This window comes from Thamnophis sirtalis, unplaced genomic scaffold, assembly GCF_051295495.1.
Source record: "Thamnophis sirtalis isolate CommonGarterSnake01/CBP01778 unplaced genomic scaffold, rThaSir2_p1.2 scaffold_6, whole genome shotgun sequence".
Taxonomy (NCBI): domain Eukaryota; kingdom Metazoa; phylum Chordata; class Lepidosauria; order Squamata; family Natricidae; genus Thamnophis; species Thamnophis sirtalis.
The window spans coordinates 2385070-2411576 of record NW_028261386.1 but is presented as its reverse complement, the minus strand read 5'-3'; the positions used below and the strand labels follow the sequence as shown (position 1 = coordinate 2411576).

Below are 26507 nucleotides of genomic sequence, written 5' to 3'. Positions count from 1 at the left end.
TTGTCTGTATTTTTATTTTTGGCAATTTAGATAGATTTAGATATATGCAACCAGTTTATTTAGGTGTCTCTTTAATAGGAAGTGTTTGTAATTGCATCTTCAGTGTTTTCTTTCAGGAAGATTTTCCAGGTAGCTTTTGCCTTCGGAATTTCTAAGCATTGGATCTGATCTACCTTATTTTTTATTTTGTGTTGATGAAAATCTATTCTTCTGAAGTCCGGTACTGTCTACCCTTCTGATCTTTCTCTCCCCCACCCCCCCTTTTCTAATCATGAACTCCAAGATAACACAGACACAATCTCTGAAGGTTCCAGTCACCTTTACGTAATAAACCAATATCTTTTGGTAGACTGCTCTTCATTGCATCCATTAAGGAGAGCGGGAGAGAGGCAGAGAGAGAGAGACAGAGAGAGAGAGACAGACAGACAGACAGACAGACAGAGGGGGGGAGAGAGAGGGAGAAAGAGATAAAAAAGTGAGAGACAGACAGACAGAGAGGGGGAGAGAGAGAGAGAGAGAGAGAGAGGGAATTGACTGATTTGCTTGTTCTTGGCTATATTTTTTCACTGAGAAATGATGAAATCCGTAACCCTGAAGTCCTGGTGATTGAACCATTATAACGTTGATAAAGAAAGAACTGTACAAGTAGTCCTCGATTTACAACCACAATTGAGCCCAAAATTTCTGTTGCTAAGCAAGACCATTGTTAGTGAGTTTTGCCCTATTTTTACTTTCTTGCCATGGACGTTAAGTGAACCACTGCAGTTGTTCAGTTAGCAATACAGCTGTTGAAGGGAACCCATTTTCCCCATTGACTTTGCTTGTCGTGACCCTGGGACACTGCAACCGTCATAAATTTGAGCTTGTTGCTAGGCGTCTGAATTTTGATCACGTGACCAAGGGGACGCTGCAATGGTTGTAAGTGTGAAAAGTTGGTCGTAAGTTACTTTTTTCAGTGCCATCGTAACTTCGAATGGTCACTTAACAAATTGTTGTAAACCCAGAACTATCTGTATCAGCTACCATTAAAATTAAAATGGTTTGCGACAGACTGCTGTGCGAATATGAGCGATTGCATCTCTTCTGCTTTTTTGAATCTGTACAGTGTATGATTCAGGTCCAGATGGCCCATGTAGGGCTGGGTCTGCTTTATAAGGGGGGGGAAGGGGGGGGCTGTGACAGTGGAAGGGAGACAGTAAGAAATGACAGAGTGGTCTGTCCTTGCTTGGTTCAGTCTACAGGTAGTCCTCAACCTGTTTCGAAAACAGGTCAATTACTGTTCAGATCAGTGGTGGGATACAACCAGTACACCCCGGTACAGGCGTACCGGTGCCTGCTGGGAGCACCAGGTACCGTTCCAGTACGGTGCTCTGGAGGGCTCACCTGCTCTCCTTACCTCTATTTAAGCCGACTGGGGCATTTGCACATGCGCATGGGGTGTACGGCACCTGCGCAGCGTTCCGCTGAGCAGCTGGAGCATCGCAGGCAGTGGGTACACATGCGTGCGTCCACATGATGGGCGTCCAGCCCCGTTGCGGCGTACTGGTTGCAACGGGAGCCGGAACCCACCACTGGTCTAGATGACTGTATTGCCATGACTTTCTGGTAGTTCTACAATAAAATCCATGGCTAAGTCCTCCCATGGTCTGGTAGGGGTCGTCACCGTCTGTAGAAGGCCGGGAGGTTTTCCCAGTCATTTCTTCATGGTGGCACAGATGGTGCTGCTCCAACATATTCCTCTAAATCTTGTTTCATTCGCGGCCACCAGAACTGTCAGTTCATCAGCTGAAGGGTTTTTAGGAATCCAAAGTGTTCCGCAGTCCTAGCATTGTGGCACCATTGTACCACCGCTATATGTTGGGTATCAGGGATGTATATTTTCGAACCCTTCAAGGCCAGACCGTCTCGCCGAGTGAGAAGCTGTTGATGTCAGCATTCCAAATATCATCCAGAATCAAATCAGAGTTCAAGGCAGAGCTTTCCTCAAAGTTCCAATTTATTAAGAGAGACATGTTGACACATCTGTGGGAAACCCGAATCTGAAAGCTTCCTGGGATTTCTACCCAGTTGAAAGTTCATGATCTTGTCCCCACACCCATAAGTCCATCACATGGTCCAATCGTCCACTGCCACGTTGGCATTTCCACCCATCTAGTTCCGGTCAAGTGCAGAGGTGCGGAGACAAAGAATGACCTTGGGCTTCTATAAAGGAATTTTGTTTTGGCTACATAGCATTCTACTCCTTTCTATTTCCCCTCCCAATTCCCCACTAATGAAACAGCAATAAATAAGAGAGAGTGTGGCAGGCCAAAGATCCGTGAGCGGCTGTACAAGCCTTATGTGGCATAGGAACCGTAGCATGTACCGCGTCCTCTCTGCCACTGTTGAACTGTAGCTTTCGCGATAAGGCATCCACAATTGCACCCCAAATTTCCATTGCTAAGCAAGACAGTTGCTAAGTGAGTTTTGCCACATTTTATTACTGTTCTGGCCACCGTTGTTAAGCAAGTCGCTGCAGTTGTTTAGTTAGTGACACGGTCGTTCAGTGAATCTGGCTTTCCCCATTGACACTGCTTCTCAGCAGGTCACAAAAGGGGATCACATGATCCCAGGGACACCGCAACTATATTTGAACACGCACCAGTTTGCCAAGCATCCGAATTTTGATCGCCTGACCATGGGGATGCTGCTATGGTCGTAAGTGTGAAAAACAGTCGTAAGTCACTTTCCCCCCCAGTGCCCTCGTAACTTCAAACGGTTACTAAACAAATGGTTGAAAATCGAGGACAACTTGTATTGCCTTTGGGGCTTCTTCACAATTATAACCCCTTGGAGAACATTGCCTCCGTAATTTAATATTATCCAACCTTTATTTTATCAATTCCAGTTTATTCATGCTTTTAAGTTCTCCTCTGTATGTTCAAAACATATCACTTGGGTGTCCTGTTTCCCCGAAAATAAAACCTCCCTGGATAATAAGCCCAATCGGGCTGTTGAGTGCATGCGCTAAAATAAGACCTCCCCCGAAAATATTTAAATGCATGGACAGCCGGTCCCTGCCATTTCCTGGGGCAGAGGAAGGAGGGGAACAAGCCCACTTGTGCCCCACATTCACCTGCCATCCACGCGGAAAGTTCTTGCGGAGGCCACTCCTGCAAATCCTAGCTACCGTGCCCCTCCTCTTAGTGGCGGCCGCAAAAAGAGTGGCAGGCCCAGCAACACTAGGGCTGGCAAGAGTGTGCCAGAAACAGAGACATAACTTCCGGTCCTCTCTGGATCAGCTAATTCGTGGGTCGAGATTAAGGGGCCTCCTGTACCTCAAAAATAATAAGACCTCCCTGAAAATAAAGCCAAGCTCTTATTTTTGGGGGGGACGGGACAGGGAGACTCTGTCTTATTTTCTGAAAAACATGGTATATTTATTTTTATGAGAACTGAAGCCAAGATCAAGAAGAAGGAGAACGCCATGCGAGGAGATGTGTTACAGATTTCTCTTCTGTCCCATCTTTGCAGGATTACATCTTCTCTTTATTCCTATTATTCAGAGAACCGACTTGACGGTTTCCTAGCAAGCTATCTATAATCTACCCTCCTTGCAAACAAATGACGAATTTAATTGTCCCTGATTGCTGCTGAATTTCAAAAGAACTGCGTTTCCTTGAAACGAATTGGCAAAAAAAACAAACCAGAAACCCTCGCAGTTCCCTTGTTTTAGAATCCTTCAGTGGTAGCTGATGATTGCAGCTGTTTGTTGCCACCGCACGATATGAAAATATATATAGAGAGATGAAAGGATATAAGCTTAATTATCCTTGGAGAAAGAAGGACAAAACACTTTTTTTTTTGGTTGGATTTAAGAGTACATTTATACAGGTAGTCCTCGATTGATGACCACGATTGAGCCCCAAATTTCCGTTGCTGAGTGAGACAGTTGTTAAGTCAGGTTTGCCCAATTTCACGACCTTGCTTACCACCATTGTTAAGTGAATCACTGCGGTTTTTAAGTTAGCAAGTTAAGAGCCGCGGTGGCGCAGTGGTTAGAGTGAAGTACTACTGCAGGGCTACTTCTGCTGACTGCTAGCTGCCTGCAATTTGGCAGTTCGAATCCCACCAGGCTCAATGTTGACTTAGCCCTTCCATCCTTTCAACATGGGTAAAATGAGGACCCAGATTGTTGGGGGCAAGAGGCTGATTCTGTATACCGCTTAGAGAGGGCTGTAAAAGCACCGTGACGCGATTTATAACTCTGAAGTGCAATTGCTATTGCTAGTAACGCGATTGTTAAGTGAATCCGGTTTTCCCCAACCAGTTTGCTTGTCATAAGGTCACAAAATGGGATCATGTGACCGCGGGACACTGCAACCCTCGTGAATATGAGTCAGGTGCCAAGCATCTGAATTTTGATCATGTGATTTGCAGGGATGCTGCAATGGTCGTTAAGTGTGAAAAATGGTCCGAAGTCACTTGTTTCAGTGCTGAAATAGCAATAGCAGTAGACTTATATACCGCTTCATAGGCCTTTCAGGCCTCTCTAAGCGGTTTACAGTGAGTCAGCATATTGCCCCCAACAATCTGGGTCCTCATTTTACCCACCTCGGAAGGATGGAAGGCTGAGTCAACCCTGAGCCGGTGAGATTTGAACCGCTGACCTGCTGATCTAGCAGTAGCCTGCAGTGCTGCATTTAACCACTGCGCCACCTTGGCTCTTACAAGTGACTTCGGACCATTTCTCACACTTACTACTATTGTAACTTTGAACGTTTGCTAAATGAACAGTTGTAAGTCAAGGACTACCTATACGTAGTTAAGAAAAACGGTCAAATCTTTTACTGATTTCACATTGGGAGTTAAAAAGAGTCTTTTAAAAAAATTCTGATTGTATCAAAAAAATTTGGCCTTATCTGGGACACGATTAAGTATCTCGTTTGCCATGATCTATTTAAAAATGTGGGGCAATTCTGATGATACTGTGTAGGAAATGCAATAAGGTGCATTTTTCCGCATTGGTTTTATTTTAAAGCTGAAACGAAAAGTGGTAATAGATAGTTTATAGTTTATAGTTTATAGTTTATTGGAATTTGTAGGCCGCCCTTTTCCCTGAGGGGACTCAGGGCGGCTCACATAAACTAGGGAGGGGGGAGGATACAGACAACAAAATAGAGACAAATACTAAAATGGTAAACAACATACATTCATCATTCGGGAGGGGACTATCCTTATCCCCAGGCCTGACGGGCGAGCCAGTTCTTCAAGGCTGTGCGGAAGGCTTGGACGGTGGAGAGGGTGCGGATCTCTACAGGGAGCTCGTTCCAAAGGGCCGGGGCTACTGCTGAAAAGGCCCTCCTCCTCGTAGTTGCCAGCCGACACTGGCTGGCCGATGGGATACGGAGGAGTCCTAACCTATGAGATCTTATTGGTCGCAGGGATGTAATTGGCAGAAGGCGGTCTCTCAAGTATCCAGATCCACTGCCATGAAGGGCTTTATGGGTGATTAGTAGCACCTTGAAGCGCATCCGGAGATCGACAGGTAGCCAGCGCAGCTCGCGGAGGATAGGTGTTATGCGGGTGAATCGAGGAGCACCCGCAATCACTCGCGCGGCTGCGTTCTGCACTAGCTGAAGTCGCCGGATGCTCTTCAAGGGCAGCCCCATGTAGAGCACATTGCAGTATTCCAGCCTAGAGATCACTAGGGCCCGAGTGACTGTTGTGAGAGCCTCCCGATTCAGGAAGGGTCGCAACTGGCGCACCAGGCGAACCTGGGCGAATGCCCCCCTGGTCACAGCCGTTAGGTGGTGGTTAAATGACAGCTGCGGGTCCAGGAGGACTCCCAAGTTGCGAACCCTCTCTGAGGGGTATAGAATTTGACCCCCCAGCCTGAGTGATGGTATATTAGTCAAATCTTTGGGAGGAAAACACAACAGCCACTCGGTCTTTTCCGGGTTGAGCACAAGTTTGTTAACCCTCATCCAGTCCATAACGGCCTCAAGACCCCGGCTCACCACATCCACCGCTTCATTGAGTTGGCACGGGGCGGACAGATACAATTGAGTATCGTCCGCATATTGATGGTATCTGATCCCGTGCCTGCGGATGATCTCTCCCAGCGGTTTCATGTAGATGTTGAATAGTAGGGGGGATAAGACCGACCCCTGAGGCACCCCATAATTTAGGGGCCTAGGGGATGATCTCTGCCCCCCCACTAACACCGACTGCGACCTGTCCGAGAGGTAGGAGGAGAACCACCGTAACACGGTGCCTCCCACTCCCACCTCCCGCAGTCGTCGCAGAAGGATACCATGGTCGACGGTATCGAAAGCCGCTGAGAGGTCAAGGAGGACCAGGATGGAGGGGTGTCCTTCATCTCTGGCTCTCCAGAGATCATCCATCAATGCGACCAAAGCGGTTTCTGTGCTGTAGCCGGGTCTGAAGCCTGACTGGAAGGGGTCTAGGTAGTTTGCTTCCTCCAAGGACCGTTGGAGCTGAAAGGCCACCACCTTCTCGACAACCTTTCCCAGAAAGGGAAGGTTGGAGACAGGGCGATAACTATTAAGGACAGCCGGATCCAAGGATGGTTTCTTCAGGAGGGGTCTCACCACCGCCGCTTTCAGTGCGGCGGGGAAGTTCCCCTCCCGAAGGGAGGCGGTCACAACCGCCTGGATCCAGCCTCGTGTCACCTCACTGCAGTCCCTGACCAGCCATGAGGGACACGGATCCAAAGCACAGGTGGAGGTACTTACAGCTCTCATGGCCTTGTCCACATCCCCGGGGGTAACATCCTGAAACTCAACCCAGAGCTGTTCTACTTGGTCCCCCAGTGCCTCGGCTGGAGCTGCAGGAATGGAGTCCAAGTCCGACCGAAACCGAGCAATTTTGTCCGCTAGAAATTGGGCATATTCTTCGGCTCTGCCCTGCAAGGGTTCCCCCGCCTCCCTTTTGTTCAGTAGGGAGCGGGTTACCCTAAACAGGGCGGCCGGGCGGGACTCAGCGGATGCGACCAGGGTGGCTATATGTGATCTTTTTGCTGCCCTGAGTGCCCTGGTGTATTCCCTGGTGCAGGTGGTTACCATTGCTCGGTTCGATTCGGACTTATCGGACCTCCAACGGTGCTCTAGGCATCTCCTCCGGCGCTTCATCTCCCGGAGCTCCTCGGTAAACCAAGGGGGTCTCCGGGATCCGCTGTCTCGGAGGGGCCGCAGTGGCGCAATCCGGTCGAGGGCCTCCGACGCTGCCAAGTGCCACGCAGCAGTCAGAGTCTCCGCCGGACTGTGGGCGAGAGTGTCAGGAATAACCCCAAGCTCTGTCTGGAACCTTGACGGCTCCATAAGACGCCTGGGGCGGAACCACCTGGTCGGTTCCTCCTCCCTACAGTGGGGGTTTGGCCTCCGGAAGTCGAGCCTCAGTAGGCAGTGGTCTGACCACGACAGGGGTATGATGTCACTCCCCCTCAGACCAAGATCACAAATCCACTGCTCCGAGAGAAATACGAGGTCAAGCATGTGTCCCGCTGAATGGGTTGGGCCTCGAATTACTTGGGTCAAGCCCATGGCTGTCATGGAAGCCATGAACTCCTGCGCCCCATCAGAGCTTTCACCGAGCGACGGCAAATTGAAGTCCCCCAGGACCATCAGCCTAGGGAACTCAACTGCCAGCTCGGCTACCGACTCGAGGAGCGAGGGGAGGGCTGCTGCAACGCTGTTGGGAGGCAGGTACGTTAGCAGCAGACCCACTTGACCCTTGAGGTCCAACTTTAGCAGCAAAGACTCACACCCGACAATCTCCGGAGCAGGGACCCTACGAGGAACTAACGACTCCCGGATAACAGCGGCCACACCTCCGCCCCTTCCCTGGGCTCTAGGCTGATGCAGCACCTGAAAACCTTCTGGGCACAGTTCTACAAGGGGGACTCCTCCCTCTGGGCCCAGCCAGGTCTCAGTAATACATGCCAGGTCTGCCCTCTCGTCTAAAATTAAGTCCCGGACGAGAGGAGCTTTATGGACAACAGACCTGGCATTTAGCGACAACAGCCTGAGACCAGGGTCCTGACTACTCACGCCATCTGGTCTTGGAGTGGGACTCCTAGGGCCGGAAGGAGGGATCTCTGCAATGTAGCGAACCCTCCTTCCCCGGTAATGGCCTGCCCTAAAGTCCCCGCCGTATCTGCCTCTCCCTGTTACGACCGCAATACCCCGACCCTCTCCTGTGTCGCTGGTCCCCTCGACCACCCCCATCGCCCCCGCCACTCCCGGCAGGCCCTCCGAATCATACATACTCGTGCACTCACCCAGGCAATCCCCACGTAGCAGTTAAAAAACACAAAATTACAACAATAATAAATAGTAAAAAGTGGGCCATTCATTCATCCCATACATATCCCATGCATATCCCGTACAAAAGGAAGGAAGAAAAGACGAAAGAAAAGGAAGGAAAACAAAGATAAATTGCGCAGTTGATTAAAAGTGCAAGATCAGATAACATAACTGGCTCTCAGCGCCCAGGATGGTTAGAATGGCTGGAGACCAGTTGCAGTTCAAGTAAGATATATGGAGGAGTGTCTTATATCCTCCTCTTCTTCTGTAAATTTGAGAAGGTCCAACAAGGCCGGAACAGTCCAAGATGGCAAAGGGCTTTCTTGCACAGGCACTGTCCAGGGCAATGCCCCAAGGGTAGTAACAGATAGTAGTAGTGGCAATAGTCAAAGCCAGGTGGAGGTATATCAACAGGCCTAGAAATCCAAAGGCCGTGGCAAGAAAAGGCCAGATGTTAAAATGCCACAATGAAGAGTAGTCCAGTGACAGGCAGAAGACACAGGGGGACGTTTCGCAGCAATGGGGACAGGCAAAGATGGAATCGCCTTTGATGGGCCACCTGACCAAAAAAGAGCGGATGAGGGGGGGGGCAATGGCGGGGCAAAAACGAAGCCAAACAAGGAGGAGAGCCATCCGGAGGGACTGCCACGGCATCAGGCAAAGCCAGCCGCCCAACTTTCTCAGTCCCAACAATAGTTCTGTCCATCTGCTCTCTCTCCAAAGCAATAGTAACCAGGCAAAGCCCCCAGGAAGTACAGCCAGCACTCTCACCCTCAGCAGTATTCTTGTCTGTCCGTTCTCTCCCCGGGGCAATGGCGGCCGAGCAGAGCCCCCAGGAAACGCAGCCAACAGTCCCAACGATTCCTCCGTCCGTCCGCTCACACTCCGGGGCGATGGAAAACAAATAAAGTCCCCAGGAGGTGCAGCCAGCAGAACGAAGACACCAGAGCCGTTGGGAAGCACAGGAAGACGCCGCCACCAAAGGAAAACGCCGAAGCACGCTACCGCCGCTCCCAGCGAGGCATCACCTCCCCCACCGCCGAGCAGCACAGGCAGCACACAAGCCTCCGGCGTTTGAGCCGATCGGGGCCGCCCGAAAACGGCGACCCCCGCGAAGGTCTGGCCTCTTTGGATCCCCCAGACTCCGGACATCCCTGAGGACCTCTCCACAGAAGGTGCAAGTTGGTGTTTTAAAGTTTCCAGCGCTTCTCCGTCTGAATTAGCACGGAGAAGAACGCCTAGCAGCCATCTCTCCTCAGAAGGTTTCCATTGATGCAAGAAGCAGCAGATCTTCAACAGATCCCATGGTCAACAATACTCTATCCAACTCTCCTAATGCAGTGTTAGTGTAGACGCTTCTGATCTTCAGACAACGGACCTTGATTGGGACTGATAGAAGAGAATATTTGTAGCTCAGAGTCCCAAAGGTGCTTTTCCAAGAGGCAACTGGACTTTCTGGTTTTTCTTTGAAGACGTTTCGCTTCGAAGAAGCTTCTTGGATGAGAAGTGAAACATCTTCAAGGAAAAACCAGAAAGTCCAGTTGCCTCTTGGGGAAAAAAAAGCACCTTTGGGACAACCATGTCTATAGACTTGTAGCTCAGAGATTGAACTATGGGGTCCGTGGTGCTCTCGGAGTGCTAGTTAATAGCCAGTGCTAAGCCTGATAATGTTACCTAGTTGGGTATTGAAACGTCTCCTGGAAACCCTCCAAGCTCAGAGTGTACCAAGGTCCCCACAAACCTAGATTGTTTACTGGTGGTAGTGGAATTAGACCACCAAAGCCCAATTTTCTTAGTGTGATCTTCCAGAAAAACCAAAGGATATGGCATTTTAATACAGACTCATTTTCAATATTGCCTTTAATCCTGGTTGTACTGACTGAAAATGTTCAGGCTTGTGATCGTCAGACAGCAGAAGGGGATGCTCAACGTTTTTCAATAAATAGTATAGTTCTTCTCAGATCAGGTCACTTGGGGAATAACTGTGTCCCAGTGTGGAAATTCTGTGTTAATTACACTGTAATCTGCTAAATGGGTAAATCAGTCAGTCTTCCAACAGGTTTCAGTGCTGATTCCCAAGCTGTATGATACACATCATGATTCTTTAGTAGCTTTATTGACACAAATGGAGATAGATTTTTTATCTGAAAACTAGCTGCTGAAAAGGAACAGATACAAAATGATTTCTCCCTAATCATTTTGTAAGAATAGAACACCTAACTAGGATGGCCATTTTTAAAAGTGTAAAATTACTGTGGCTACATTGAAGGAAATGGTTTTTGTGAATCCAAAGTGTTGTGTTATTCAAATACAGGTAGTCCTCGGCTTACAACAATTCATTTAGTGACTGTTCAAAGTTACAATGGCACTTTAAAAAGTGAGTTCTGACCATTTCTACACTTACAACTGTTGGAGCATCCCCATGGTCACATGATCAAAATCCAGACACTTGGCAACTGACTCAGACTTACGACAATTGCAGTGTCCTGGGCCATGTGCTCAACTTTTGCGACCTTCTGACAAACAAAGTCAATGGGGAAGCCAGATTCACTTAACAACCGTGTTACTAACTTAATGACGGCAGTGATTTCCTTAATAACTATGGTAAAGGTCATAAAATGGGTCAAAATTAACCTAACTGTTTCACATAGCAGCAGAGGTTTTGGGCTCAAGTGTAGTCACAGGTTGAGGACTACCTGTGCGCGGACATAAAAAACTTGAAACAACATTACTCCGCACATATGTGGCCAAAGAATATTGCCTAATATTCTTACATAAGACTTAACACACCTATATAGAAGTTAAACTATTTTTAATTCTAATGTGAGAGGATTAATATGGTACGTTACTTAAAGAGCTAGATCAGTAAAAAATACAGGTGAAACTCTAAAAATTAGAATATCATGCAAAAGTTCATTTATCTCAGTAATGCAACTTAAAAGGTGAAACTAATATATGAGATAAGACTCATTACATGCAAAGCAAGATAGTTCAAGCCGTGATTTGTCATAATTGTGATGATTATGGCTTACAGCTTATGAAAACCCCAAATCCACAATCTCAGAAAATTAGAATATTGTGAAAAGGTGCAATATTCTAGGCTCAAAGTGTCCCACTCTAATCAGCTAATTAAGCCATAACACCTGCAAAGGGTTCCTGAGCCTTTAAATGGTCTCTCAGTCTGGTTCAGTAGGAATCACAATCATAGGAAAGACTGCTGACCTGACAGTTGTGCAGAAAACCATCATTGATACCCTCCATACAGAGGGAAAGCCTCAAAAGGTAATTGCAAAAGAAGTTTTAGATTAGATTTAGATTTATTTATTTATAGGCCGCCCTTTTCCCTGAGGGGACTCAGGGCGGCTTACAATCAAAAAGGAAGGGGAGTGTAGGACAATGCGAAAAAAAAGAAATGTGCACAAAGTAAATTAGACAATAAAACTCAACATTCACTCAGCATTCGGGAGGGGCGAAATAAGATTATCCCCAGGCCTGACGGGTTAGCCAGTTCTTGAGGGCTGCGCGGAAGGCCTGGACAGTGGTGAGGGTACGAATCTCCACGGGGAGATTGTTCCATAGTGTCGGAGCCGCAACAGAGAAGGCTCTCCTCCGAGTAGTCGCCAGTCGGCACTGACTGGCGGATGGAATACGGAGGAGGCCAACTCTATGCGATCTGATGGGACGAAGTTGGATGTTCCCAAAGTGCTGTATCAAAGCACATTAATAGAAAGTTATGTGGAAGGGAAAAGTGTGGAAGAAAAAGGTGCACAAGCAGCAGGGATGACCGCAGCCTGGAGAGGATTGTCAGGAAAAGGCCATACAAAAGTGTTGGGGACTTTCACAAGGGAGTGGATTGAGGCTGGAGTCAGTGCATCAAGAGCCACCACACACAGACGGATCCTGGACATGGGCTTCAAATGTCATATTCCTCTTGTCAAGCTGCTCCTGAACAACAAACATCATCAGAAGCTTCCTACTTGGGCTAAAGAAAAACAGACCTGGTCTGTTGCTCAATGGTCCAAAGTCCTCTTTTCTGATGAGAGCAACTTTTGCATCTCATTTAGAAACCAAGGACCCAGAGTATGGAGGAAGAATGGAGAGGCACACTGCAAGATGCTTGAAGTCCAGTGTGAAGTTTCCACAGTCTGTGTTGATTTGGGGAGCCCTGTCATCTGCTGGTGTTGGTCCACTGTGCTTCATTAAGTCCAGGGTCAACGCAGCCGTCTACCAGGAGATTTTGGAGCACTTCATGCTTCCTTCCGCAGATGAGCTTTATGGGGATGCTGACTTCATTTTCCAGCAGGACTTGGCACCTGCCCACACTGCCAAAAACACCAAAACCTGGTTCAATTAATGTGGGATTACTGTGCTTGATTAGCCAGCAAACATGCCTGACCTGAACCCCATAGAGAGTCTATGGGGCATTGCCAAGAGAAAGATGAGAGACATGAGACCGAACAATGCAGAAGAACTGAAGGCTGCTAATGAAGCATCCTGGTCTTCCATAACACCTCAGCAGTGCCACAGGCTGATAGCTTCCATGCCATGTCGCATTGAGGCAGTAATTGCTGCAAAAGGGGCCCAAACCAAGTACTGAGTACATATGCATGCTTATACTTTTCAGAGGTCCGATATTGTTCTATGCACAATCCTTGTTTTATTGATTGCGTGTAATATTCTAATTTTCTGAGATGGTGGATTTGGGGGTTTCATGAGTTGTACATCATAATCACCATAATTATGACAAATCACGGCTTGAGCTATCTTGCTTTGCATGTAATGAGTCTTATCTCATATATTAGTTTCACCTTTTAAGTTGCATTACTGACATAAATGAACTTTTGCACGATATTCTAATTTTTCGAGTTTCACCTGTAGATCCATAATTCTTGCTTAGGATAGTAGTCTTAGACTGAGCTATGTTAACTAATCCATTTTCTGCAAATTGATAAATTGCTCCATATTGTTGGAGCTGCTTGGAGAAAAGATGGCTATACCTGTGAGCACCATTTAACAGAATAATAGAATTGAAAGGGACCTTGGAAGTTTTCTAATCCATCCCCTTTAGTGGTGGGTTCCAGATCCTGTCGCAACCGTTACACTGCATTATAGTGCCGGGCGTCCTAGTTGGGAATGCATGCTGTGCCCGCACGCACATGCCACCACCTGCTCGATGGTGGTTGCGCAGGTGCTGTGCGTGCTCATGCGCAATTGGCCGGTCGCGTTATAAACAGCCATAGAAGGCAGGCGGGCAAACGAGCCACTGTACCGGTACGATGGCCGCTGCTTCCGGCTACTACCAGTATGCCAATACTGGGCCCTATCCCACGACTGATGCCCTTGCTCAAGCAGGAGTCTGTATACCCGTGATGGGGAACCTATGGCATGCATGCCCGAAGTGGCACTCGGAGCCATGTCGCCTGGCAGGTGCCACATTGGCCGTTCCTCTTCCAGGTTTCTGGTGTGCATGCAGGCGTGATGATCAGCTGGCCTTTGTACGTGTAGCAGTGCCAAAAACTGGAAGAGCTGGTCTTCTGTTTTCCAGCGTGAGCATGTGCACCGGCCAGCTGATTGTCACGTGTGCGCGCACGCCATTAACCGGAAGACTAACTGGCTGGTGCGAATGCTGGGAACCAGAAGTTCATTTTCTAGCGCACGTACGCATCTCCTCTTCTGCATCACGTCTCCAGCTACAACTTCTGAAGGCAAGCAGTTCCACATTGTCTCTTTCCTTTTCTTGCCTTCTTCGCTGACGAATCACAGACGGATTTTGCATTTTCAACTTGCACCGCCTTATAATTCCGTCTTTTTCTTTTCCCCATAGATTAATGTTGCAATATAGGAAACCTCTCAAGGTCTCCGATGAATTGATCCAGCAGTACCAGAGCAAGAACCAATACCTAGCAGCTATAGTAGCTGACCAGGAGCTTGAGATGGACCCATATGCTTTTGTTGATGGAGATGAAGAGTTCCCATTTCCCGATAAAAAGGACAGGCCAAACAATGACCGAGAAATTGGGAAAAAACATAAGGTAAGTGGGGGGGAAAAATCAGGATATAAACCAGTAGAGTAAGCATTAATATTAAGGATCTAGGCTTTTTTTGGGGGGGGGGGGCGTTTTAATGTGATGGATTACCCACAGGGTGGATTTGATTTAAATCAAGTCGATTTAAATCACGATTTAAATCCCTAGTAAAATGGCTTGATTTAAATCAACTCGATTTAAATCATAATTTTAGAAGAGCAACTGTCATCTGTGTCCTGCAGTGGCTCCTCTTACTCAGATTTTGGATGGGGCTGTGCACAAAACATTTTACAGAGTAGGTTTGTTGGTGTGTGATTCTCCTGGTTACTTCTCTGGCCTTTTTAACTTTGATGATACCGTAGCTGAGAGAGTAGAGCACAGAGATCTTAACTCGTCTCAAAGATCTTGATGTAAAAAGATCTTGATACAGCAGCTCTTTAAAGGGAATCAACTGGCAATGAACGGGGCAATGCTCTGCTAAGTGGTCAATCTCCGTGGATGGCAGAATCTAACTTGTTTTTTGGGGGTTATCCCTTATCCCTCTTTCACATGCGCTACTGACTGCTATCTTTTTTCACAGCCTGACGATGGAACACCTGGTGTTGGAGAAGATGCAATGTCACTTTTTAGCCCTTCAGTCAAACAAGGTAAAATTTCTTAATTTGGGGGGGGCGGGGGGGAATGTTTAGCTGGCTTATTGTAAAAAAAATAAAAATTAAATCTGTAAGAGTAACAGGAATGTACCGGTGATCCTCAATTATGACCATAATTAAGGCAAAATGTATGTTGTTAAGTGAGACATTTGTTAAGTGAGTTTCTACACACACACACACACACACACACACACACACACACACACACACACTATAATCTTTCTTGGCACAGTTGTTAAGTGAATCATGGCCGTTATTAAATTAGTAACATGGTTATTAAGTGAATCTGGCTTCCCCATTAGCTTTGCTGGTTAGAAGATTCCCCAAAGGGGTCACATGACCCCGGGACATTAAGCACCTGAATTTTGATAATAGCAATAGCACTTAGACGTATATATACTGCTTCACAGTGCTCTACAGCCCTCTCTAAGCAATTTACAGAATCAGCCTCTTGCCCCCAACAATCTGAGTCCCCATTTTACCCAACCCGGAAGGGTGGAAGGCTGAGTGAACCTGGAGCCTGGTGAGATTTGATCTGCCCAAACTGCTGGCAGCCGGCAATCAGCAGAAGTAGCCTGCAATACTGCAATTCTATCCACTGCACCACCGTGGCTTTTCACGTGATCATAGAGTTCCTGCCACGCTTGTAACTCTGAAAAGTGGTCACGTCACATTTTTCAGTGCTGTTGTAACGTTGAGTGGTCATTAAGCGAAGTGTTGTAAGTCGAGGATTACCTGCGTTCGTTTGTTTGGTGGTGGAGCCTCTAATAAAATGACAACCTGCAGTGGAAATGTTACAATTTAGATAACGCCTCACCGTCAAGCTTTGACCTTGGTCTCCTTTTCAGCAATAGATGCGCAGCGTAATCCCCCTCACAACCGCACGGCTTCAACTAGTTTGTTCCATGAAAACGACCTGGTTGTCTCCTACACTGACCTTGATAATCTCTTCAACTCTGATGAAGACGAGCTAACCGTAAGTAGCTTTTTAAGGTGGTGGGAGCCTTACGGAAATGTGATGAAGGTGATCTGTTGCTGCCGCCATAGGGAGCGGGGTGGGATTTTCATGGTGGTCCCAAAGGTGCTTTTTTTCCCCGAGAGGCAACTAGACAAACCGGTTTTTTCTTTGGAGACATTTCGCTTCTCATCCAAGAAGCTTCTTTAGCTGGATGGTGGAGAATGGAAGGATTTGCATTCTTTTAGAGAGTTGTTGAAGCCACTTGGAGGTTTTGTCACCGTTCTGACCGAGGCTTCCCCAAAAAGCACGAAGCAGAGTCCTGTCCCAACAAAACCCCTTTTTATGAAATGAATGTGAATTCCTCTCATTCACATTCAGCAAAGGCCTGGCAAACAGTCTTTCAAAGGTGAATTTATGACCACAGACCTTATCTAGCTTGGAAAGCTGCCATGTAAATATTTTCCAAACGCAGTGCAGAGCAAGGAAAGACTTGGCACAGAGTCTCTGAGATTCACGGACAGATCTTCACACTCCTGAAACAAAGGAAGAATTGTTTCCTGCAAAAGCCCATTCCTCTTTCGCTCCTCTTTTATTTCCTCTGGGAGGGGCCATTCATCATCCACCTGTGGTGTTACTCCCAAGTCGACCCTTGTTCCTTAGCTGTTCCCTTCCTCTGGCAGCTCTATGCATGCACACACTGGGAACAGGCTACAGCTATTCCTCTGCCTCACTGCTATCTAGCTCTAAAGGCAGCTGATAACTGCCAATGGCCTTGGCCCCCTCTCTGCCTCCGAAGCAGAGCCCTCGCCCGAGCCTTCCCCAGCCTCCAGGAATGGCCCATGTTCCTCCCCAACCTCCTCACTGTCCCAACTGCTGCCAACTTTGCTGGCTGCTGGCGCACCACAGCAGTCCCAGGGTCACTTTGAGTAGTGTGGATGGGTGTGTGGAGCCTTCTTGGAACTGCTGAAAGTGCTGTGTTGTAGACTGGAGATAGACGATGTCATGTTCCTCCCCCTCTGTTGAGGGAGGGCTGTTCAGTTTTGACGTAGATGGCCTCTTTGCCATCCCTCTTTCTAACCAGCGGTCCTCTCCATCCAAAATGTGGACTTTGCTGCTTTCAAAAGGGTGGCCTTTTTCTTCTAAATGCAGATAGACTACTGAATTTTGTCCTGATGGATTTGTTCTCCGATGTCTTTATGGTTTTTATGTGGTGGATTTTTAAATGTTGTAAACTATCAGCAGTGATTTAGGCGGCCACATTTATTTGATAATATCAATCAATCGGAATACAATTGGAAGAGACCTTGGAAGTCTTTTAGTCCAACCCTTTGTTCAAGCACACCATTCCAGACAAATGGGTTGTCCAATCTAATCTTGAAAGTTTCGAGCATTCACAACTTCTGGAGGCAAGTTGTTCCGCTGGTTTATTGTCCTCACTGTTAGAAAATTTCTCCCTTAGTTCTAAGCTGCTTCGATTAGTTTCCGTCCTTTGCTTCTTGCCCTGCCTTAAGTCATTCTTCCAGTGAAGCTGGTGTTGCTGAAGAAGAAACCATCCCTTTAGCTGGCCAATTGCTTCCAACTGATTTACTGCCTCAGTGATGTTGTATTCGGCATCACACTATCCTCCATACATCTTAATTAATGACATGCGGTCCTGGAGAAGATGCTGATGAATTTTCTCTCTGTTTTACCCTCAAATTTAATGGCCATGCAGAAACAGTTACCCAGATGTTGTCAAAGGAACATATGCAGATAATTGAAGCTTTTAATGTAGGATGTGATTTGGATGATATTCTATTTTATTAGCTCAGCTGTTTGCTTGCATTTTTTTAAAAAACGGTTAATTATTTTGCATTAAAAAAATGTTTTGTCCAGTGTTACGGTTTGGAACTTATGCCCCTGGGATGTTTATTTTTCTTTCTTTCATTCCTAGCCGGGATCTAAAAGAATATTGAACGGAACAGACGACAAGTCTAGTTGCAAAGAGTCAAAAGCTGGAAACCTGGACCCATTGTCATGCATAAGTAAGTTGCTTTCTCCTAGTGTTATGATTTTTCTTGGGTTATCTTTGTGGTTTGATGGTGAGAAACTTTTATCACGGAAGTAGATACGGTGCCAACTAAAATGAAAATAAAACAAAACAGTTCCCATTTGTGGGTGTTTGTAAAAACGCTGTTCTAGGACAGCTTTCTCATAGTGGCTGAAAGCGATGACGGTTACACTCTCAACTGAACCTGAAGACACCGCATTGGGAAACCTGGCCCAGGTTATAAGGTATTCAAGCGTGAGGGAACTGGCGCAATACTGGAAGAAGGAAGATTTGCCTACTTTTCAAGAATGGACATTAAAAGTAACAAGCCTAGCAGAGATGGCTAAAATATCAGCATATCTCAAGGACCACTCAAATGAGAGATATAAACTGGAGTGGAGAAGATGGATTGTCTATACTCAAAATAAATATGGGACTAAGAAATTCCAGATAGTTTATGACTGAAGAAACAAGGAATGATATAATCTGTTTAGAGCTAGCCTAGCAAAGAGGAGGTAAAGCTCAATGAAAAATGATACTAACTTTTTTTTTAAGTTTATCTTAGAATATCTTTGTTAAAGATTTATACCCTGTATTGGTTCTGGGAAGCGGGGTGGGGGGGTTGGGGGGGAGGGGAGGGGGAGGGAGGTAAATATTTGTAGAAGGTTTTTTCCCCAAAATTTTCAATTAAAAAAAAAGCATGAGGGATCCTTGGTGTTCTCTGAGCTTGTTTCTTTCTTGCAGGTGCTTCATTACCCAAACTAGGTAACATCATCAGTGCTAGGCTGATGTTACCTAGTTTGGGTAATGCAATGTCTGCAAGAAAGCAACGAACAGAATGGATAAAATTCTCAAAATAGTAGAACGTCAATGATAAAAGTAGCCAAAGGACTTCAGAAGTAATGAGTGCACAAAGAAACAGAAAAAGAAAAGAGAAAAAATTGTTAGGATATATGATGAGACCAAATTTGTTAAACATTTGGAGCCTTCTGAGAATGATATGTCTTTACCATTAACATCTCCCATCAATTATTTTTACATAAAAGATAACTACATGCAAGCTTTAGGTATTTATACTAATATGGTACATTCAGCTTCAAAAAAAACAGACTAAGGAGATGGCAAGATTTGCTTAATAAAGATAGGAATTTACCATAGTTAATGTATTTATAAATTTGCTTAATAAAGATAGGAACTTACCATAGTTAATAAATTATAAATTGCTGAAAGAATAACGAATGACCTCAAGACTCAAGAACAGGCCTTTAGAAGGATGACAGAATTCAAAGCACTTACACGAGTCAAGAACATTTCCTAGGATATATTTATAAATTGCTACTGAGACATGTCATGGAGATGGAACAAATTAATAATTGATGCAAAATTTCAAGGAAGTAATTACAGTGGAAAAATGGGAAGAGCTGTGAAAAAATCAATAACATTCACTCAAGCTATAATTTGAGGCAAAATTGGTATAAAATGTTTTAAATAGGGTATATAGCTCCATTAATGATTGCCAAGATGGACAAATCATGTATAATAAATGCTGGAAATGCCATATATTTTTGCACATGTAATAAAATATTATTTTGAGCATTTTATTACAAGTGGTGTTCGTGCAAAAATACCTAAATGTATCTGGAAGGAAATATAACAAAGTATACAGACATTTGGCCTCAAACCATAAATATTCCTATTAGGAATACTGTAATTACAGGATGTATAAATGAAAAGTATTATAACTTATTAAAATATATGTTGACAGCAGCAACAATAAATTATGCTCTGCACTGGAAAAATGTAATTTGGCTGTTGATACAAGCTTGGGAGACCAAAATTGGAGAATAGGGAGCAAAAGCAAAACTAATAGTATATTTTCATAACAGAAGATTAATTAAATTTAAGCAGAAATGATTCTCTTATTCATAACATACAACACAGCAAAGCACATTTAGATGTTTAGAATATGATTTCTAGAATTGTCTATGGAGATTCTCAATCATCCAGGTCATGGTTGTCCCGAAGGTGCTTTTTCCAAAAGACAAGTGGATGAAATGTTTCTCTTCTCAGCCAAGAAACCTCTTCTTCAGAACTGAAGAAGCTTCTTGGATAAAGAAGCGAAACCTTTTCAAAGGAAAATGACCAAAAAAAAAAATCCAGATGCTGTTTGGAAAAAGCACCTTTCGAATTTCTAGATTTAGAAGAATAATTAAAAATGACAAAAACGAAATGATTTAAACAGATATACCGTATATACTCGAGTATAAGCCGACCCGAATATAAGCCGAGGCACCTAATTTTACCACAAAAAACTGGAAAAGTTATTGACTCGAGTATAAGCCTAGGGTGGGAAATGCAGCAGCTACCGATAAATTTCAAAAATAAAAATAGATACCAATAATGCCATTGCCCATTGAATAACATATACAGCCTGCCTGTGCCCATTAAATATACAGTAGCCATTGTAAAAATTTGCTCTGCATAACAAATTATTATCACACAATACCGGTGTATTCAATGAAATACTTCACTCACCTCATGATGCTGATGTCCCGCTGTGATGATGATGTCCCGCCTCCTATGACACATGGCACAGTGATTCCTATCATTGGATCACTGTACCAGAGGAGGTGGGACATCGCTATGTGGCTGCTTGCCATAACAAGGAGGAGGTGGGACATCGTTGCAGAGCGGCAGGAGGGGGAGGAAGGGGAATCGTAAGACAGCCCTGCATTACATTAGAACATGAGGAGGGGGGATGGTGCGGTGCACGCTGCGCGGCAAACTAACCCAGAGGGAGGGGAAACTCAGGGGCGCTGGGCCATTCACGAGCGTCACCCAGCGGCATGGCCCTGCCCCTTTTTCTCCTCCATTTCGGGCAAATTTTTCACTGACTCGAGTATAAGCCGAGGCGGCTTTTTTCAGCTCAAAAAGTGGGCTGAAAAACTAGGCTTATACTTGAGTATATACAGTAAGCAGTATTCTCCAATGTTTAATCTTCAGTGCAAAAGACAAATATTTAGTGATTAGTGGTTGGGGGGAAATTAAAGGGAAAGAGAGAACACTTCTTTCATAACATTTTTATCATGTTTCATTTTTTTATTTCTGTATAATTGTTAGCCACTCAGTGTCACCTGGTGGTGAGATGGGTGGCAAATATATGGAAGGAAGGGAAGGGAAGGAAAGAAGGAAAGAAGATTCTGGATTTCTGTCCAAATTTTGGTTAAGCTTATCTAACATTTTTTTTAAAAAAGACAAGTAATTTATACCATTTATTCTGGTGGCCCCACTAGAGATGAGAGAGCACCATTGTGGGTTTGTGGAATTTAATGCTATTTGTGAGTTAGCTTGCAGATTGGTTAGGTGTAACACTTGGAAGCCCTAAAAAGGCAGATTCAAAAATGTCTGTGCTTTAGCTCTCTTTAGAAAATGAATATATCTCAGTAGGCCTCTGTGTCCTTTAAGCATAAGACACTTGGAAGACTGCCTCCAGTTTTGATTTCCACGATGTAAAAAAGAGGTTGAGACCCTAGAAAGAGTGCAGAGAAGAGCAAGAAAGAGGATTAGGGGACTGGAGGCTAAAACATATGAAGAACGGTTGCAGGAACTGGGCATGTCTAGTTTAATGAAAAGAAGGACTAGGGGAGACGTGATAGCAGTCTTCCAATATCTCAGGGGTTGCCCCAAAGAAGAGGGAGTCAAACTATTCTCCAAGGCACCTGAGGGTAAAACAAGAAGCAATGGGTGGAAACTAATCAAGGAGAGAAGCAACTGAGAACTGAGGGGAAATTTCCTGACGGTGAGAACAATGAATCAGTGGAACAGAAGTCGCCTCCAGAAGTTGTGAATGCCCCAACACTGGAGGTCTTTCAGAAGATGTTGGATAGCCATTTGTCTGAAGTGATGTAGGGTTTCCTGCCTAAGCAGGGGGTTGGACTAGAAGACCTCCAAGGTCCCTTCCAACTCTGTTATTTTATTCTATTCTAAAAGAGTAAAACATGCAGAATGGGGAAGCAGCTGTACTGTTTGAGCAGACTGAAGCGGAAGGAAAAATAACATGTGAAATAACTTGCACCTAAACCAGGTACAGCTGATCTTCATAAAATGTATCCCACGCCACCGTCCTTGGAGCAACACATTATGGGATTTTCTCCCATGAATATGAACAACAAGGAGTACGGCAGCATGGACACCACCCCCGGAGGAACCATCCTCGAAGGAAACGGTGTGACTGGTGGCCTTCAGTTCAGGATTGAAGTGGACGAGGGATTCTGTAGTCCAAAACCCACAGAAATAAAGGTTTGTAAATTCCTTTGGAAGTTCTTGAATATTAGTTATGTAACGTTGTCTAGTTTTGATTCATCTACCAAAATGACAGAGGAGGACAATTTAACAGCTTTTGGGTTGGTTCATTGTCAGAGACAAGGTTTTTCTGAATGGCTACACTTCTCCTGAAATAGCCAGGATTGTTCATTTTAATATTTTTTATTTGGTTTTTTTTCTCTCCTGGAATTCAATTTGGTGGCAGCGGTGTTTTTTTTTCCTGCCACCATTACGAGATTCCCCCTCCCCCCAATAGCTTTATTTGGGTGCGCAGTGAAATGGACTCACGTTTCATTAGCTGTGACAACAGCTTGTTTGATTAACTTTTGACTTTTTTCAGCCTTGCATTCAAATTAAATATTAACTTAGCTTCTGCCTGTATCAGTTATGAGGGGAATGCGTTTTACATGGAGGAGGTGCGCCGGCAATGGGAGAAAACAGATGTTGCCACAAATGAGAGCTTCACCACTATCTGCGCTCAGATAGGAGCCTGTTTTTCTTCCACTAGTATCTCTCCCACCCCCCACCCCTCCCCAGTGTTGGTAGTCCTTGACATACGACTTTAATAGAGGCTGCCCATTTTGGTCCCACGTCATGACGGCTGGAAAACGAGGTGGCCTTGCTTAACAACCCACAGCTCGTGCTCTCCCCAGTGAAGCTGTTAAATGAAAGTGCAGGTCATTTAAATGGAGTACAGATTGCCTTGGGTGGGGGAGGCCTTCGGAGGCCCAGGCCTACCCACCCTCCCGATGGGCACTGCAACGTAAGGGCAAATGACCACAGGGGCATTGCAATAGCTGTAACTTTGGGACCAGGTGGTAAGTAGCTTTTGGGGGAATGTCTATGGAGATTCTCAATCCTAGTGCTAGTCATTCCTGACTCTAGGGGGCAGTGCTCACCTCCCTTTCAAAGCTGAAGAGCCAGCGCTGTCCAAAGACTTCTCTGTGGTCATGTGGCCGACATTACTAAACGCCGAAGGTGCATGGAATGTTGTTACCTTCCCACCAAAGGCGGTCCCTATTTTTCTGCTTGCATTTTTAACATGCTTTCAAACTGCTAGGTTGGCAGAAGCTGGGACAAGTAACAGGAGCTCACTCCGGTAGGCGGTGCTAGGGATTCGAACCGTCGAACTGATGACTTTTCTGATCAACGAGCTCAGCGTCTCTGGCCACTGAGCTACCGCGTCCTTTCCATTCATAGCTGTTTTTAAATGCTCTTCCTGGTGTGTGTTTCAGGATTATTCCTATGTTTATAAGCCCGAGAACAGTCAAGCTTTTATGGGATGTTCCATGTTTGCTCCACTGAAGACTCTCCCGAGCCACTGTCTCCCTGCCATCAAACTGCCAGAGGAGTGTGTTTATCGGCAGAGTTGGACTGTTGGCAAGTTGGATTTGCTTCCGCCAGGACCCACAATGCCATTCATTAAAGAGGGGTAAGTGTTTCTTTAAGACGAGATAATAAAAGGATTTCATCGAGATTTCACATTGTCTTCTGACAAATGTATCGGTTCGAGAGCATGGCTGGGTTTTACAGAATCCAGATGCATTTCAGCAAGGCTTGTTGTTAGTTGCAAAGTCGTGTCCAACCCATCGCGACCCCATGGACAATGTTCCTCCAGGCCTTCCTGTCCTCTACCATCCTCTGGAGTCCATTTAAGCTCACGCTGACTGCTTTGGTGACTCCATCCAGCCACCTCCTTCTCTGTCGTCCCCTTCTTCTTTTGCCCTCCATCTTTCCCAGCATGAGGCTCTTCTCCAGGGAGTCCTTCCTTCTCATTCGGTGGCCAAAGTCTTTGAGTTTCCTCTTCAGGATCTGGCCTTCTAAAGAGCAGCCAGGGTTGATCTCCTCTAGGACTGATCGGTTGGATGGCCTTGCAGTGCAAGGGACTCGCAGGAGTCTTCTCCAGCACCAGAGTTCAAAGGCCTCCATTCTTTGGCGCTCAGCCTTCCTTATGGTCCAGCAAGGCTTAGGTTTGTTTATTTACTGAACACCTTAAATGATGACAACACTTTTCTCACTATCAGGAAATTTCTCCTTAGTTCCAGGTTGCTTCTGTCCTTGATTGGTTTCCACCCATTGCTTCTTGTCCTGCCTTCAGGGGCTTTGGAGAATAGTCTGACCCCCTCTTCTTTGTGGCAGCCCCTCAAATATTGGAATATACTGCTATCATGTCACCCGTAGTCCTTCTTTTCTTTATGGCAAGCCATAATTTATCATTGCTTTTTTTTTTCTCCATTTAAACATCGTTGTTAAAAATATTTAACAGAGATACAATTTGATTGCAGTATAAAGAGTATCATGGGGGTGCTTAATTCCATCAGTTTTAATAAGCCATGAAGTCTATTAAGAGTAAAGACAAACCAGGAATTCCTCTATACTTCTGGAAGTCTGATAGAGCTGCGTGTCTGTTGGTGTGTCGCAATATTTTTCTCATTTTATAGGGAAAAATGTGTATAAATGTTCTATTCCATTGAAAAAGTGCAAGTTAAATTACAAGTTCTCCAATCAATGTTTGAGACTGATTGCTTATTTTTTAACATCAATAAGCAACAGTAATATTTTTCTCTCATCAAAGTAGTGCACAAAGCACTAAAAATACAGCATTCCTATAAAGTTAAAAATATCCGAGAGAGAGCTAATGTAAGATACATATATTAAGTTGTTTTAACACATCAAGGAGGTGTGGAATCATCCCTTGCTTCCATCTGCTTGCTGCTTACAGTTAGTCCTCGACTTAGGACCAATCATACTCACAGCCGACCTGTAAGCTGTTTGCAGCATCCTATGGTCATGTGACCATGATTTACCGCATCTTTGCCAGAAACCATTTACTTCCATTTTCCGGCAATAAACGTTCTATAACAATACAATACAATAGCAGAGATGGAAGGGACCTTGGAGGTCTTCTAGTCCAACCCCCTGCCTAGGCAGGAAACCCTATACTGTTTCAGACAAATGGCTATCCAACATCTTCTTAAAGACTTCCAGTGTTGGGGCATTCACAACTTCTGGAGGCAACTTCTGTTCCACTGATTCATTGTTCTAACTGTCAGGAAATTCCTCCTCAGTTCTAAGTTGCTTCTCTCGATTAATTTCCACCCATTGCTTCTTGTTCTACCCTAAGTTGCCTTGGAGAATAGTTTGACTCCCTCTTCTTTGTGGCAACCCCTGAGATATTGGAAGACTGCTATCATGTCTCCCCTGGTCCTTCTTTTCATTAAACTAGACATACCCAGTTCCTGCAACCGTTCCTCATATGTTTTAGTCTCCGGTCCCCTAATCATCTTTGTTGCTCTTCTCTGCACTCTTTCTAGAGTCTCCACATCTTTTCTACATTGTGGCGACCAAAACTGAATGCCGTATTCCAAGTGTGGCCTTACCAAGATCTTATAAAGTGGTATTAACATTTCACGTGGTCTTGATTCTATCTCTCTGTTTATGCAGCCTAGAACTGTGTTGGCTTTTTTGTCAGCTGCTGCACACGGCTGGCTCCTATTTAAATGGTTGTCCACTAAGACTCCAAGATCCCTCTCACAGTTACTATTACTGAGCAAGGTACCACCTATACTGTACCTGTGCATTTCTTTTTTTTTTTTTTGCCTACATGTAGAACCTTACTCTTTTCAGGAACATTGTTTTCATTTAATGATCGTGGCATTAGCTTAACTGCTTTGGCATTTTCTTTAACGACTAATTCAAAAAGAGTAATGAAATCAGGTCCAGTCACATGATGACTCTCTGTATGACCATCATGACCTATGACTGTACAGGTGGGTAGTCCTCGACTTAACAACAGTCCGTTTAGTGACTGTTCAAAGATAACATCATTGAAAAAGTGACTTTATGATCATTTTTCACATTTGCAACCGTTACAGCATCCCTGGGGTCACGTGATCAAAATTCAGATGCTTGGCAACTGGTTTGTATTTATGTCGGTCACAGGTGTCCCGAGGGGGGGGCGGGGAGTGTCACCTGATCTCCTTTGTGACCTTCTGACAAGCAAAGTCAACGGGGAAGCTGGATTCACTTAACAACCATGTGACTAACGTAACCACTACAGTGATTCACTTAAAAAGTGCAGTAAGAGAGGTTGTAAAATGGGACAAAACTCGAATTTCTAACAAATGTCTCAAAACTAACAAATGTCTCACTTAAGAACAGAAATTTTGGGGTCAATGGTGGTTGTAAGTCGATGACTACCTGAATAACCCT

General features: G+C 45.2%; 1 protein-coding gene across 3 annotated transcripts in view; it reads left to right on the top strand.

Moving 5' to 3' along the window:
- Positions 1 to 26507, top strand: part of MED13 (mediator complex subunit 13) — a 158563-nt gene that overhangs the window by 88411 nt on the left and 43645 nt on the right. For 2 of the 3 annotated variants that reach the window (XM_087717103.1, XM_087717100.1), the window contains exons 10-15: positions 14131 to 14338; positions 14913 to 14979; positions 15834 to 15961; positions 17877 to 17967; positions 22057 to 22271; positions 23531 to 23727. In XM_087717103.1, coding sequence (XP_087573229.1) covers positions 14131 to 14338; positions 14913 to 14979; positions 15834 to 15961; positions 17877 to 17967; positions 22057 to 22271; positions 23531 to 23727 — 906 coding nt within the window. The remainder of the gene's footprint in view (positions 1 to 14130; positions 14339 to 14912; positions 14980 to 15833; positions 15962 to 17876; positions 17968 to 22056; positions 22272 to 23530; positions 23728 to 26507) is intronic. The other variant, XM_087717101.1, reaches the window with a different exon arrangement.